Source organism: Manacus candei, unplaced genomic scaffold (genome assembly GCF_025592945.1).
Source record: "Manacus candei isolate 608988 ecotype Guabito, Panama unplaced genomic scaffold, ASM2559294v1 h1tg000033l, whole genome shotgun sequence".
Lineage (NCBI taxonomy): Eukaryota > Metazoa > Chordata > Aves > Passeriformes > Pipridae > Manacus > Manacus candei.
Window position 1 is genome coordinate 10,741,293 of NW_026138081.1, and position 16,552 is coordinate 10,757,844.

General features: G+C 36.1%; 1 protein-coding gene across 1 annotated transcript in view; it reads right to left on the reverse strand.

Annotated features, from left to right (window-relative positions):
• Positions 1–15,904, reverse strand: part of MYBPC3 (myosin binding protein C3) — a 62,281-nt gene extending 46,377 nt beyond the window's left edge. The window contains exons 1-8 of the mRNA XM_051792066.1: positions 15,755–15,904; positions 7,249–7,515; positions 5,734–5,829; positions 5,416–5,502; positions 5,135–5,283; positions 4,066–4,183; positions 2,628–2,676; positions 1,403–1,447 (exon numbers count right to left, since the gene is read on the reverse strand). Coding sequence (XP_051648026.1) covers positions 1,403–1,447; positions 2,628–2,676; positions 4,066–4,183; positions 5,135–5,283; positions 5,416–5,502; positions 5,734–5,829; positions 7,249–7,515; positions 15,755–15,779 — 836 coding nt within the window. The 5' untranslated portion in view covers positions 15,780–15,904. The remainder of the gene's footprint in view (positions 1–1,402; positions 1,448–2,627; positions 2,677–4,065; positions 4,184–5,134; positions 5,284–5,415; positions 5,503–5,733; positions 5,830–7,248; positions 7,516–15,754) is intronic.
• Positions 15,905–16,552: the final 648 nt, after the last annotated feature.

Genomic DNA, 16,552 nt, shown 5'->3' on the forward strand with positions numbered 1-16,552 from the left:
GTTCATCTGCCTCTTAACATCTCTGTTTTCTTGAGTACAAGAATCTGATGATGCCATCTCACAGCATTCATATTCTTCTTGCAGCAACACTTTATATCTAATTACTGTTTCATAAGCAGAATTTTTTTTCAGTTGTACTGGTGGCAGTTGTAGCTCATAATGCTGCCTTTATTGATATACAGTATTAGTTGCTTCAATAAAAATCAGTCTGTCTGTAGAAGTATAAATCAGAATGTCAGGAAAAAGCAATATTGCAGGAACAAACAAGAGTAAGAAATCAGTCTCAACAGATAAATGATGGGCATTTTAACAGTACTGTTAAAAAAATAGAACAGAAACAAGTGCCAAACTTCTTGTGCTGCTTGAGAATGTAAGGTTAAATAACAATTTTAAATCTGTGTAATTTTGAATATGTTGTAAGAAGACATCTTTTCATTAAGAAAGTATTGTTTTTACTTCTGTGATTACTTGCAGGATAGTATAGCACTGGAAAAGGTAATTTCCTGGGTATAAGGCTCAAAGAGAAAAGTGTATTTTTGGCCACTTTGTTCCTTACTTTCAGAAAATCTTCCATGTTTGCAGGCAAAATGTATATAAAATGTATATAAAAATCACTAGTATAATCCCAAATTAGAAAAGGTTTTCTTGTAATCAAATATTCAGGAAATCAAAATCTACAGCTGAGAGAATAACTAATCATGTTATTGTTCACAAGTGGTAATTAAATCAAATTTTCAGGAAGGCCCAGCAATCAAGGTTTAGCTTTTCTGAAGAATAAGATCCTAATAATTGCTTTAACATGCATAGAGTTAAATTTAATCTCAGAGTTCCTGTTTTTGATATAGCAGAAGACATTAGGACCAAAAGGCATAAAGTGAAAATTTTAATGATACTATATGATAAAGAGTGTGCCAGGAAACAACAGATTTTCATATACATGTGTGTTGGTACATTTTTGTGAGCAGCGGCAATTTCAGTCAGAATGTGCTCAGTAGAGAGGAGAACATGTACAACAGGGGGGGCAGACATGCATATAATTTGAAGTTACTTTTTTTCTTGTAACAGTGGTGAGGAGATGCCACTTGCCAAACACATGCGTTTTCTGTAGATGAATCTGCCTCTCACTGAACTATCACACTAGTCTTTCTTCTTTTTATCTCTTTTTATCTATCTTTTTGTGTTTTAATCTTTTTGTATTTTTATATTTTATCTTTTTTATTTATCTTACATTACTACTTACTCATATGTATTAATCTCATATAAATACTACATATTATAAACAATGATTTATTTGGAATTCAAGCTGCAGTTTAGTTTTGTGGATTTTTTTTTCTTTTCCTAAGCAGAGAGAGACAGTTCATTGTAAGACTTAAATTTTTCAGTTGACACAGACAGTGACTACCTGAGAAAGGCTGAAGTCATCCGTCTCCCCCCTCCTGCTAGGCTCCTGAGTGAGGGTATCAAAGACAAAGCTTCAGATTTAAACAGATCAGTTCAAAATTTGGCTCCATTCTTAAAGAAGAAACTGACAATCTGAACAGCCTGAAGCTGCTCACACTGCACTCACTTTGAACTTATTCTAAATTATTTTAATTGTACAAGCCTGCTTTCACTGCAGTGACATAACACAATGCAGTTATGCACTGAGCATCCTCTATTTAGCAGCCATCACAGCAGGGCTGGTCAGCTACCTGTAGATAGATCTCTGGAGATGAATTCTGCAAGCCTTTTTTAGTTCTTTGGGATAAATGCTAAAAAAAAACTTATATAAAAGTAGCACTGATAGAGAAATACTCAGAGCATAACCACAGATGATTTGTGCCCTATAATGAAGAAATAGATGTCTGTAGGAAGATTCTTAGTCTAGTAATTTCGCAGAAATATATAAAAACTAAAATGGAAACTGAATTGCACGAAGGGAGAAGAAATTCACAACAGTGAAAAATAATGTCAACTAAAATAGAAATACCTAACCAATTTTGTGAATCGTACTAATAGGAGGGAACATTATTCCATTAAGCTATACACCAATTTGGAGGGTATTAAAGATGGGAGGAGAATGTCCTTTTCCATAGCAGGTTTTAATGTCTAAGACTACATATAACTGAGTTTTCACATGGACACTTGCAATGCCATTGTCTTCATTCAATTAATATAGGTATAGAACAAGAAAACAAATACAGTCAAAATGCTTACATGAATATTTTCAGAGATCTACTCCTTACAGAGCTCACTTCAAACTCCACTTCCTTGTTTAGCAAATGTTTATATTAAGGTACATGCCAGATCAAATCAAGACTAGACAACACAGAGAATCTTTTCCGTCTCTATTGGTCTGTGTTTGGAGTGTACTTTACAGGTCTGGAAAAAAAGTGCTGAAGTTCTTGTTAGAATGATAACATCAATTACTTAATTGAAGACAAGTGTGATTATTATGCTAGTACAAAGTCCAAAATCTCTTAGGTGATTTCTAGGATTTCTATAATATTTTAATGGTAGAAATATTTCTTAGTAGACATTCAGATATTTGTACTTGTTTGTACAACAGCTTGGCCTTTAGATAGCTTTCTTGAAATCTGCATGGATGTATGATCTGATCTACATAGGTTTCTGCTGTGCATACTCACGTGCGTCGGAAGGCAGCTCGAATATCCAAGTCTCCAGTCACAGGTGCTTCTGTTGTGACAAAAAGTGATGAAGAACAGTGGGAGAGCAAGTCAAAATAATGCAAAAATATAGTGCTATTTCTACAGCTTTTCATCTGCAGAAATTCTTTTTCTAAATTCTCATATTGTAGAATGTGATTAATTGCATACTGAGAGCTTGAAACATCATCTTTTAACACGTAGCCTTCACTAACAAGCTTTCAAAATCCAGTGTTTTGTGTATAACTTATTTCTGTTTCATGTTGCATCGTAATCTGGACCTTGATGAACTGTCTTAACTCTTGTTTGCCAATTCTCATGCTGCTAAATTTTAGTTTCAATAGCGTCTTCACAGGGTATTTAAGTCCTAATAAGAATACAATGGGATATTAGCTGAATACTATTATTAATAATAAATTATAACCTATCTTCTGAAAGAAAGATAAATTCTCGGAAATATGTAGAGATGTACATGGAATTCACTGAGGATGTTGCATAGACAGAACTTTATTACTCTATCAGTATGAATTGGTGTACTACTACTACTGGGAGAAGAACTGTTCTCAGTTGCTGCTCCTAAGTCTTATGAGTCCGACAGCCAGCTAGTGAAACTTCAAAAATTAACATTGTTGAATGAGTAACTTCAACAAACTTTTGTCTTTGCAGTAGGTACACTGGTAGCTGGACACAAGTTAATATTGAAGTCCCTTCAACAGAATCCCTGAAACAGAAAATGGTCCAAACACTCAACTCTTTCAGGCTGTTAATGCTTATCCTGGTTTACCTAAATTCTTCCACACTAGGGGCAAACTGACGTTAATATGTATTTCCTTTTCAATTTTTATAACCTTTTAATATAGCAGTTGTGAGGGTGGCACCATGTATTATGTAAAATGAGTCATCCAATCTTAAAGCAATTTTATCTCACAAGGTGCTTCTGCATCACTTGAATTTATCAGGAAAAGAAGAAAAAGGACTTGACAATAGTGTCATGTCTAAATCTTTTTTTCTCCTCCTCCTCCCTTTTTTTTTCTCAAGTATCCATTTTCAGTAGTGAACTTTTGCCAAAGTAAGAATGACCGTATCTTCTATTCTAGTTGAATTAAATATAATGGAGGAATGGATCTGAAATCAGAATAAAGCCAGAGAAAAGGCAGGCTGATTCTGCGTGCCCTCTTTAAGAGCATCACAGTTCTGACTTGAGTGACAACTCAGTGGTATTTCTAAAGACCTGTATCTCTGCCAACCCATCCAATCTTCATCTGTGGGCCTCTCTAGGTGTACCTTTAGCTCTTCAGAGCTATACTTCAGATCTGTGCTTGTCTAGCAGCCACTATCTACCAGAGGGAATTGTTGGTGGGCAGGAAGAAAAACAAAATAGGGGGCAGGAAGAAAAAAAATAGGTGTCAGTTCACCTTACCATTAACTGTCAGGTTGAAACTAGAGCTATCAAACTTGTCCTTGGTAGACACCTCACATCTGTACCCTCCTGCAAAAGTCATGTTTGCTTCTATGATTTCCAGTTCAAAGGTGTACACCTAGAAGAGACACCAATGATAGAATTCATAAAGTAGAAAATGAAGTGGTGAAACAGAGGGAAAGGGAATACACGGAGAGAAATAGGCAAGGGATGAACTATGTGTTTGTGTCCTTTTAAAATTAAGAATGTCCTGAGTGTCCAACTCATTACTGTAATAAAAAATTGCCTATAGTTCCAAATTCAGGAACAGCTAAAGAGTACTATCAGTACAGGTATCCCTGAGGATAGCAAACTGTGCTGGTGTACTGTTGTGTGCAGTCACCACATACACTAATTGCACGTAAATTGGAAACAGAAGTAAAGCTTTCATTAAACAGTTACAACTTCTACCCAGAATGTATACAGTACATGTCAAAATTCAGCAAAAGGAGTGGCTAATGTGAGCAAGGCTGTTTAATTCCATCCAGGAGAGGGTAGTAGTGTTTCATATACTACACAGGATGAGAAGTCAAGGTACAGACTCTTGTATTCTTGTTTGTGTGTCTTCGAACACATTTGTGGTAAAAAATTGATCTTAGCTATTTAAAATAGTTTAGACAATACAAGAATAAAATGAATTCCAACACTAATGATGGAATGCTTGACCTGCTAAGATCAAGATAGACCGTTCTTAAATATCTGTCTGATTTATTGTTTTCTCTTAAAAATGCCAGGTATCTATTACTTGAGAGGAAGACAGAGGGAATCCTGCAGTAGATAGTGCAAAACTTTCTTCCCAGTTGTCCAGACATTTTCTCATTTCACCATAGATAAGAGTACGCAAAAGTCTGTATGTAGAGCTTGTCTCTTGTCTGTGTAGTCAAAACATAGACTTACTTCTACGTGTTAGTATAGCACTGTGTGTCACTTTAGACACCTTAATATCAAAACATTCCTATATTGGTTTCTATTTTCCCCAAATTAAAGGTTATCACCCAGAAGACTGAGAACCCTATTCTGCCAGTTGTACCTTGGTATTTCGATCATAATTGTCATGTAGCTGGAGATGTTTCCCCACTTTGCTTCCCAGGTCCATCCACTTTCCTTTGAACCATTTCACTGATGGTTTCTTCAGTAGGCTCTCACCTGCTACTTTGGCAGTGAATGTGATGTTTCCACCTTGTAAGGGAAGTAGGTTAAAATAAGATTATGAATAGTGTTTAGTTTATCTGTTATATCTCTGCTGTCACCCTAATAGTCAAGCAACAGGTGCAGTTTACAAATATCACTTGACTGACATTTTGTACTTACCAACAGTAACTTCTGCATCCTGTGGTCGTGTCACAAAGAGCCCAATGGGGTCCAAAGGTTCTTCTGCTTGAGTCTGAGAAGATGCAACTGAAATAAGCATCATAATTACCAGTTAGAACTTTTTGCATCAGCCTATATAGTGCATTAGTTAATTAATTTAAAATATCTCAATATATTTCTTTTGTCTCTGAGATTCCTTATTCTTTATGGTCTGCCTTCATCTACTGTCTCTACCTCACTTACTCTAAGGAGTCCCTCTGCAACTTCTTTCCTTCTGCTAATAAACCAGACTTTATGACAGCATTAGTTCTCTATTACCTTCTGTGTTTTGGCTGCTCTCTACTGGTGGAGCAGGTGATTCTGAGGCAGTTGGGGTTGGTGCATCTCCAGCAGGAGGGACTGTCTCACTCTTTTCTGGAAATGAATGTCAGCCAAGATTAGAGAAAGTCATGTGTCTACTTCCTTTCTGAAAAAAATTTTGCAAAAAACCAGCTTTTGATTTATGTTAGAAAATGCAGAGAAGTTAGGTGTGGTTTCCTAGAACCTAAAACATGTGCTGGAAGCAGAAGGGGCCTACTGAAGCTGTATGATGAGGCTCGCTCTTTTGCTGAACTTGGAAAGAACTGATGCCTGGATTTTTAAATTCCATAGTCTTGATGTGTAGAAACTTGACAGCTGATGAATAATGCTATTATTTGATGCTAGCATTAATGGTCTAAACAGAAAAGATAATGCAAAATGATGTAATTATTATTTTTGTAAATAGTTTGCCTATTCATGAGATTTTGCTTACAACACTGTTGGAATACAATGTTACAACTGCTATTGCTGTGTGCTGCTTGACAAAAGCTGCAGACACTGCTAGTAATCAGTATGGGTAAAGTATTTTAAAAATCCATCTGTCATTTCTTCTGGCTTACAGAAGTTTGTATCCTGACAATTGAGCCATGACCTCACAGAAAAATTCAGGCAAATGAATTTTGCACAATGGAGAAGACAAAATTGTATGAAAATGGAGTAGGAGTGAGCAACTGGAACAGATGGCGGGAGGTAGAATTTCTTGAAACAGATCAGTTGCAGCAAGATATTTTTTCCCTTAGGTAGTGGAGCCTCTTCCAAATAACAATGGCTAATTCAGTCACTCTATAACAATGTCATCTTAGTAAGATCTGAAAAACAAGACAGTATCTGTGAACATATCAAGATGCATCAACTCTGCTCTCAGAAAATGTATGCCTTTTACTCTTTATGCCTTTACTGTCTTTATTTGTGTCTTAAAAGAAAACAGTGTGATTTTATTTTTATTATTTTAATAGTTAAGTATCAAATACCAAGACTTTTATTGTTAGAAGATATCCCTTTAGACCTTGTCCAAATAAATTTTAACTAAATTTTTACTGGAAAGAATTAAATGTTACTCTAACTAATGTAGTGTAGATGCTCCCAGAACTTGGAGCATCTAGTACAGTGTAAATAGTGTAGCTATTTAAAAAAAGCTTGTTTGGAGGCATTAATATATAATGTACACAGGAAGATTATCTCTCCTTTGACATCATGATATCTTCATCACCAGTGGGTGCTTGTCAGAGGTGTATGGCTTTTTTTTGTGATCTCCATTGTGTGGACTTCTGACATCTGGAAATGGCTGTCTTAACCACAGCAAATGTACTCCTCAGCTTAACATGAATTAATAGCTTCAAATAATTGGGTATAATGCTGGTAGAGAAATCTTATGGTGTTAAGATAGGCTAATTTCCATGGACCTCATTCATGAAAGTTGTGGGTGGGACTGGAAATACTGATGAAATCAGAATTGCTTAGGAAATGCAGTACCTGGTTCCTTGACCTTGAGTTCAAATTTGACCTTGGAACTTCCAGCTATTACAGCATATGTCACATCATCTTCTTTTCCTACATTATTGATTGTCAGTGAATGCTTGTTTCCTTCTGTCTTGATGACATATTTCTCACTCTCAGTAATTTCTGTGCCAGCTCGCTGCCATTTCACCTTGATGCCAGATTTTTCTGTCTCTGCTTCAAACACAGCTGTGCTTCCGGCTGTCACCTCTGTTGTCTTTGGCTTCTTGGTAAATGCAGAAACTAAAAAAAGAGAGATGGCTCACTAAAATCTGTTTTGCAATTGTGGCATATCTGGTGTAGTCAGCTGTTGTGGCTGCAGCAGCTGTCTCCTTTCTCTTCCATCTGCCCATGCAAGATATAAATTACAACACTTTCCACAGAGAAGTTGTGGAATTGTCTTTGAGTTTACTGAGTTTGGTCTCTAACTGAGATGCCATATCTTCCCCATATTGTCATCAAATAAAGTGGAATGGATAGCAAAATCACCTCATTGTCTGTCTTTATCTTTCTTTCCCCCCATTATGAGCTCTGATTTTTCATAAGTGAATGTTTTGATCTGTGACAAGAAGGCGTGGTATGTAGTCTCATATATATTGAACTCTTTACATTAATTTGCCATGCAGTTTTATTTAGAAATATTAATTTTGTCCTAATGCATACTTAGTACCATTTTTAAAGAGGATCAGGATCTGTTCCTCAACAACACTGTAGTTTGTGCACGAACCTGTGTCCTACTATACCACAACAAATTAATGGTTCATCTTTAGTCTTTCTGTTTTGACTGATCAAGGTTTTAGTGGAAAGGGATCCACATTCCTATGATGACCCCTGTAATTTAATCCCAGCTAAAATAATATCAATTGTTGTTTGCATTCAAAAGTTCACTTCAGCATTAAAAGTTGAAGTACTCACCTATGTGGCACTCTACAACAACTAGTTTTCTAATTATTTACAAGATGGATTAAAATAGTTCCTCAGTGTGTCAAGAAACACTTATGATAAGAATGAAGTTATTAATATATGGGGTGAACAACCATAAACCAAATGATGTTTTGGTTTTGATATAATCAAAGTAGCACAGCAGACAGGAAATTGTAAAGCAACCAATGCGTCATGATTTTGATCCATGAGCACGCTAATCCTTCTCAAGATTAGAATTTTAGTAAGGTAACTTATTTTACTAATTTCTTTACCTTGATTTATTTATTTAGTTAGTTATATATCTTTATTTTTATATAACAGTGCTTTTATAAAATATTAATAATTTCATCGTGTATAATTTTATCTGTAACCGCTGTGCAAATTGTCTATAGCTCTCCTACTCTGGCAGCAACAAAAATCCTTCCAAAGGCCACAACAATGGTTATAATTAACTTTGGACTTTTGATTCTGCTTTATAAAAATGAAAGGAACGTGACATGAAAATATTTTAAATGAAAAAGTTTATGTTCATGTTCAAACAGGTGCTTTAGTTCATAAAATGGTATATTACTGATAATACCATCTGTTAATTGCACAAAATCTCTATTCGTCTAGCATATCCTCAGACTGCGTAAATTAGTTGATCTTAGCAGAGTTACATCTACAGAGTTTTCATCTAATGTCTTTTGGTCTTTAGTCATAATACAGTTCATGTTTCTTGCATTGTTTTGCAAAGGATTAAAACTACTTAAACATCAGTTAAAGCATCAACTACAAACAATTTCATAAAGTAGTATATTTTAAATTTTGCTTTTCTTTGCTATATAAAAACCTAAATTACATTTTTTTATTTCTTTTTTTCCTTTCCCCCCACCCCATTTTATATATTTGATGGGAAAAAAAAAGTAGTTTGCACTGAGCCTATAAAAACCTTGACTGAGCTCCTGTTGTATCCTTTGGCATGCTTTCCTTCCACATTAAGTTATAAGCGTGTAAAATTTCCCCTGGGAGTACAATGTTCCTACATGCATATATTTTGAGGTTTTTTCTAACCTGCGCAATAGTTCTTAAACAAAATAGTACTTTGTAGTGTATAGGACTACATGTTATAATGTGCTATAGTGTGCTATAGTGTGCTATAGTGTCCTGCCTGTTATCAGTTTCACACTTTTTGATATAGTATTGCACTTCAGTAAATAACACAGCATGGTATATGTTGATGCAGTGTATAGTGCAAAATTGCAGGAGAGTTACTGCAGACAGCAGGTTTGACATATAGAATTCAAGAGACATATAAACGTGTCCAGGCCGCTGCACAGTGGAGAGATAGGTCAGTTCTAAAACCCACCCCTGAAACACTGACTATCTGGCTTCTTTCTCTATGATTCTACATAGAAGCAGAGAGGCATGTTTTTTCACAGGTAAAGAAGACTCAGTTTTTTATTGAGTCTTTTTCCTGCGCTTTCAGAGTCAGTGGGGGGCAGTGTCCAAAGAAGCATCTCTCTATCCAGGTGTATTCTTTTTCATCTTCCACTGTTCATATTTGCAAAAGAAAACTAGAGATGTAGGGCTGGAGATTTTACAGGAAAATACTTTGTTGCAAAAGAGAGATTGCTGAACAAGTATGTGAAGACAATACCGCAATTTTTCCTTCTGGGGGAAAACCAGACTGCTTAACAAAATAAAGAGATCAGTTACTCCCACCCCTTCATTGGGGTTGCTTCTTCAACTAAGTAAATCCAAGTTTGTCAGAAGTTTTCTTTTACTCACGCAGTTATAACAATCTAATTCAGCTATTTCCTCATTAGGAATGTTCCCAACCACCACTATTCAAAACTGGTTTGTCCTGAGAACTGCACTTCTGCCTGCTTTTACCAGAAACACATTGCCCATTTGGCACTCTCACTTCAATGTTTGGCTTCTACCCAGATTAGATATATGCCTCTGAGTTCCATATGTCTATCCCATACTCTAAACACTCTTCTATATGACCACCACCATCAGGCTGTGGAAAACCCAATGACTGTGACACCTCTTGTGTGATGTTGTGGAATGACTTGCAGCTCTTGTGCCCGTCAGGCACTGACTGATCTCAGGCACTGTGACATGTTTATCCAGACTCCAGTTGAACATGCACTTAGGAGCCATAGGGCTGGGACACCTGATGACCAAGTAGCCTGTGTCCTCTGCCACCCATTTTGTTAGCTATCTGGTTCCTGATTTAGTCTAAACCAGCCTGCACAAATGAGAAAAAAATGACATTAGTACTAACATACTACAGCAATTCTAGAGAGAGAGCAGAGATGCACATGAGTTAACAGTGCTGATGAAGACAGGAATTTTTGAAGGGAAGGAGAGTGATAGATGCTCTGTGTGTGTGCATTTAGTGGGGAAGGAATTGGAATTACTGTGTGGAGTTAAGGCGGGGAGAGAAGAGGAACGTGAAGCTAATAAAAGAAAATGAGGTTAGGGCCACTTTGTTCTAACCTATTTTTCAACACTTCACTTATACCTCAGGCCTTCCTAATAACTTCTAGCTTCCATAATGCAAACACACTCACATAACTTCTAATGTAAACCAGCAAATTTTTACCCCAGGAGGAAGAGGAAGCAGACTGCATGTGGTCTGCAGTTATCTTGCCAAAACTTTTCAAGGGCTAATGCTGCATCTACCAGAACTTGCATCCTCTAAAAGTCTTGTAACACCTGAAGACATACACATCAGCCATACAACTATATATGTTATGTGAGTTACAGTTTCACTGGATAGTAATAAAAAGCTCTATTTGAATGTCCATGATCAGATTACATTTTCAAATTCTATTAATAGGTCTTTTGGTCAAGAGGATGAAAAAATGTAAAATATATTTGCTTTTGGCCAAATTAAACTAGAAATAATTTAAGTTCCAAAGCTATTTTTCTTTAACTTACACCTAAATTAAATCATAAAACTAGTATTCTGCCTTCATGCTGCTGCCATTTATTAAATCTTCATACTAACAGGTTCATGCTTTCTCCTTTACTTTTTGACCAGCTTTGAAGCAATCTCCTTCTAACATCCACTGTCAAACTAGTTTACTATTCTGCTTCAAATCGTTTTCATACTCTCCTATGCAAAAACCTAGAAATGGCTAAGCTACTACCCAGGTTTCTGTCTATTGTACTAATAATTATTTCCTTTACACTCTTGTTGAACTATCTATCTATTTACTGGGCTTTTATCTTGCAAGTGTTTTGAGGCAGAGACTGTTTTCTGTTGTCTTTGTACTGCATCAAATCATTAGTAAGTGTTGTTTTGTTTCTAATTAATTTTAGAAGCTAGAAGAGCAATTATCTCATTATTGTCAGAAAAAGTGGAGATAAGGTGTATATTAAAATAATGTTTAAATAACTGGAATACTTTAATTTCCTAGCCACATCATCTAAATAATTTGGCTTGTTGAGAATCACAAGTATTAGCTGAAAATTTATGCCTAAAATAATGGAATTTCAAAGTAAGTGTGAAGTATGTGAAATGAAAGCAAGGAAGAAGTGTGGATTCCACAAGTCTTTTTAACTAGACAGAGTGATAGAGGACAGTCATTCTTTTGTGGGTTTTGTTGTTGTAGTTTTTAGTTCGTTAGGGGTTTTTTTTGTATCATCCTCGTTTTCAGAATGGTGTCTCTGACTTCAGTTCTTCATCAATCATTATTTGTGATACTTACAGGGAGGAGAGGGAAATAAGAACTTCAGCAGAATGTGTGTTAGATAAGATTTTCAAATGATATTTCTGCATTTCTGAAATAAAAACTGTTAAAGGTATAAATGCTTGAGGAGAATCTAATGTATCTGGTTGAATGCAGATCCTACAAACTCGAGCAGAAATTTGTGATGAGTGAAATTAGAGAAAATAGTCACAGGTTTCTCCCGAAAGCTGAGTTATCTTACTGAGCTTTTTGCGTGTTTGGTGGTAAAATATGTATTGGCCAATATATTTAATTAATATTAAGTAATATTAGCTTTTGGAATTCTTTAATTTGTTAAGGCTTCATGTTGAAAATTGATCTTTGCTTACACTTGGCATCTAGTTTTTCTTCTATACCATTTGCTCTTCCGTTGAGTTAAAAGGCAAACTGAGCATAAGCAGACTTCAGTAATGGAGCTTGTAAATTCCTTTCTGAGGAACTATATAAAGATGCTGCTCATTCCTCACTCAGAACCTAAGTGGCTTCTTGCAATTACAAGCTTAATCATTCTGTGATCCAAAAGCTATTGAACGACTCAATCTTATCATTCCTTGCCTACTTCAACAGCTGAGATTGCAAATTCCTGCAACATGAGCAACAGGCAAGGAATAGTTTCACTAATCAGTCACCTCTCTCTCTATGCATACATCATACTTTCTGCAAAATGGGGATAATAATGTTCAGCTTGGTTTGAATCTTATTTTATAAAAGAGGAAAATAGGTCTATATGAATTTAGGTTTTTTTCTACATTCCTATGGTGCATAGAAGTTCATTATAATGGAGCAGTACTTTGCTGTGTTAGCTGCTTGCAAATGTAAAAGAATGATCTTGTATTCAAAGTAAATTTCTACAGTTTGCTTTTCATTATGCAACACTGATTATTATGAAAACCTCTGTGTACTTACAAGCCAGAGTATTTATAAATACTTGATGAAATTTCCTAATCTGAACTGCAAAATCTAGACTCCTCAGTCTATAAAATATGTGAATAAAAGTTGCCTGATTTTCAAAGAAGGTGAGTAATACAGACTTCTCCTTTTCCAGATATAGTAATACACACATTTCCCATTAAGTCCCATTTATCTACTAAATTTGGTACTTAAAAAGTCAGCTGTTTCCTCTTAATGTCATAAATTATTGTTAGGGAAATGGTTGGGACTTTTTTTAACCTTTCTGAATTTTCACTACAAAAAAAAAAGAACAAAATTTTCCAAAAAGTGAGCCTTTGAACAAAAATTAACCATGAAATCTTTAAATCAAAGGAGAAGAACATAAAGTTTCAGCAACAGAATCCTGCAAAAAGTAAAGTTTTTCAAATTTGATTGACTGGTCTAACATTAAACTGTTGCAGGTCTTCTAAATCCTGTTGCTCTTGGGGATTGTACAGATTTTCTGGAATGCTAGGGCAGTTCTTTTGTCATTCTGTAAATAAATAGGGCAGTGCCTTATCCTGAAGTATTTTAGTTGGACAGTTTAAAGTGAAAGAAGGTCTGTTGGAAAATCTATTTTAAGTTTAATGATTTATTCATTGGTGGTTTTTTTGGTTTTGTTTTTTTTTTTAATGTTAACAGGTCTGTCAAAAAAAACAGATATAGGCAGAACACCTCTGATCACTCTCTGACGTGCAGAATTTTCCTTTGCCTATACACCAGTGCCCAAATTTTGGTAATACAGACTAGGGACTTTGGGCTCTTCAGTGTTCTAACTGCACAGTGTGTGAAAGGCGAGAATCATAATTTATCCAAGTATGAAATGCCCAGTGGTTATTCGGCCCTCCTGAGATAGTGCTCAACATTATCTCATCTTGAAATGGCTTGCACTACATAAACAACACGAAATAGAAAAACAAAGGGATTAGTGTCTCCTGGGAGACTGAGAAGATCCTCTCTAGAAGTCACAGGGCATGTGACTGGTTCTGTCTCGGTCAGAGTGGGTAACAAGAGCTTTTCCTCCCCCTGCTGTGATAATCCCAGTGTTTGGTCTGGTTTGTTCCTAAGAACTGTGTAGGACTAGTGATGTTAGACACCTGTTAGATTTCTATGGAGAAATAAGCTGGAATAGAATTTCTCTTCACCATTCGCCAGCAAAGGTGGGCATCATCACAACAGAGACATTGCCCCTCAACCATAGAGAATGAAAATGTTAATTTAAAGGTAGTTAAACAACTAGAAATTAGAAGTCACAGTGCCTAGGTGATCACACAGTCAAATTTTGCCTACTCTGCTGTATTTCTTTTTGCCTCCATTCACAACCATTGAACTCATTTCAATAAAGATTAAAAATCATGTGACTTTCAAATCAGAACATGACATGAATGTCTAATTTATGGGGTAATTACCTAACCTTTACAGCTTATATTTTCAAGGTTTTGTCTACAATTTCAAGATCTAGTATATATTTCTTTTTTTATATATACAAATCTATATTCCATCTGATTCCAGAAATTGCAGCCTTATGAATATGAAATGGTGTTATAGTTGTAATGAAATTGGTGACACCATTGTTGTTTCAGGATTATCATATAGAGAAAATCTTATTGGAGTTAATCATGCTTTAGTGCTTTGTAGTCTGTAATGGCAGAGATGGACTATCTCTGGCAGTGGCTGATAACAAACACTTTGGTCAAATGAAGGTTTTTCTTAAGTTCTTCTTTCGTTGTGGTGACCAGAGGGGATTTTCTCACTGACCAACCTAAGAGGAGACTGATGCCTCCTCAGGCCTTTGCAAAGCACAGAGGCCTTTATTAGTAAGTCTCTACAGCTGCTATTGACTAACTCTGGAAACTGCACATTATTAAGAACATTTACACCTTGTACTGTACATTCAGGTAGTGGTGATTCTGGGTATGCACTGGCATCAGTGAAGTGAAAGTTCTAAAGTGAAGAATCCCAGATTTGTACAGTTTTCTCCAGCTCTCTGTGTTGAATATGTGCATACTTTACAATTGATCATAACTTCAGCTTTTGACAACTTTTTTTCCCAAACTTACTTGTGGACACAAAGTGTTCCTGAGGCATCTTCCTTTGCAGGTGTCCTGAAGCTAAAATCTCCCTTCCTTTGCTTCCCAGGCTCTCTTTGTTCTTCTCAAAAACCCATACTCATTGCACCTTGCACCCCATCTTAGGCCTCCTCTGTGTGGGCAGCATCTGAGTGATTCCTTATTTGTAGATTTTAAATTACAACATTCATAAATCTGAAATATTTTCTTGATATTTTTCTCTGTGGCTCTGCGACCTTGGCTTTCTGAGAAGGGCTAGTTGTCTTCTGGCTCAAGGGGAAATGATGGAGTAGGGTGAGGGAAAAGAAATTGCATATATTCTTCACAGTACAATGTTGTCTTTTTTCCTAGAGCTCTATTGTCACTGGCTGGAAGAACGAGAAAAAATAAGCTCTCAACCAGGTACTGTTTGCTTTCATTTTCACAGAGATTTCACTAACAATAAACCCCAAAATAAAAGCAGGAGAGGCTTATACTGTTTAACTGTCCAAGAGAGAGACTACAAGCTTTTTTTTTTTTTTCTGGAGTCCTAAAGGTTACTAGGAAAGGAAATGAGAAATTAAAAGAAACTGAGAACTAAACACATTTCACCTCTAATTTTTCCTCATCCAAAGTCTCTTGAGAAAATTTTGTGGCTGAGGGTTGACAAACCAGTCTCTGATTTCTCTGCAAGATCACTCAATATCTCTTATACTTATAATTGTAAAAAATGCAATTTTTTTCCTTTCTATTTTCTTTTCCTCTGTGGCATCTCGTTTCTCTAGAATGCATAATCTACTCACACTTTTTCTGTCATGCTATTCTTAGGTTTTGTCTGTCAGTTATGATTCTTACCTGTTTTCTTTACAGGCTCTGGCATCTTCACCTTGTTTCTGATGAAGCTCCCAGTTGTATCTAGAAAGCAGAGTCTGAGTTAAACAGGAATGTGACTGCAGGGCTTTTGAAACTCCCTAAAGAAACAGTTGATGGAAGCCCCCATCCTGCTCCTCCCCCTTGATCTCCCACTGTTGTCAACTACAGCACCTTATCAACAGCAGAACACACTTGACAGGCTACATCAGCTGGGATAAATATAGCCAAGTTCCAGGAGCCAGAGAGCTCAAGCCACCCAAGACTGGCTACCACTGATCTGTTGGTATAAACCAGAGCACAATATGATGTTGCACATGCGTACAGCACACTTTCTAGCTTCAGGCATGTATTGCATTAGGAATTCCTACACTGCTGTGTTTATAGCACATTCAGGAAACTAGATCTGATAGTTAAATCTTCTGTATGCTAGTTCTTAACTTTAAGTGTGTATCTTCTTGCATTCTTGCTACCTATTTAAATCTTTCTTATTGTTATAATTATGTCAGAACTGAACAGTCCCTCAGAGAGTGATTTTCTTGTCTCTTTTTCTCCTCTTCTACCAGAGACCATATTTGTAGAACTAAATGTGAACCTGCAGGAAAGAATTTTCTTTTGCAGAGACACTTATGCATTACTGACATTTGCAGTCACAAGCAGAAAGCATGACACTACTTAAATAGTTTCAGTCCGCCCTTCCCATCCACCCACTAGATCCACAGCATACATTTCTTGATAACTAGCAAGTTTTTTATTTCTTCTTTTAAGTAGAATTTAAAAAAT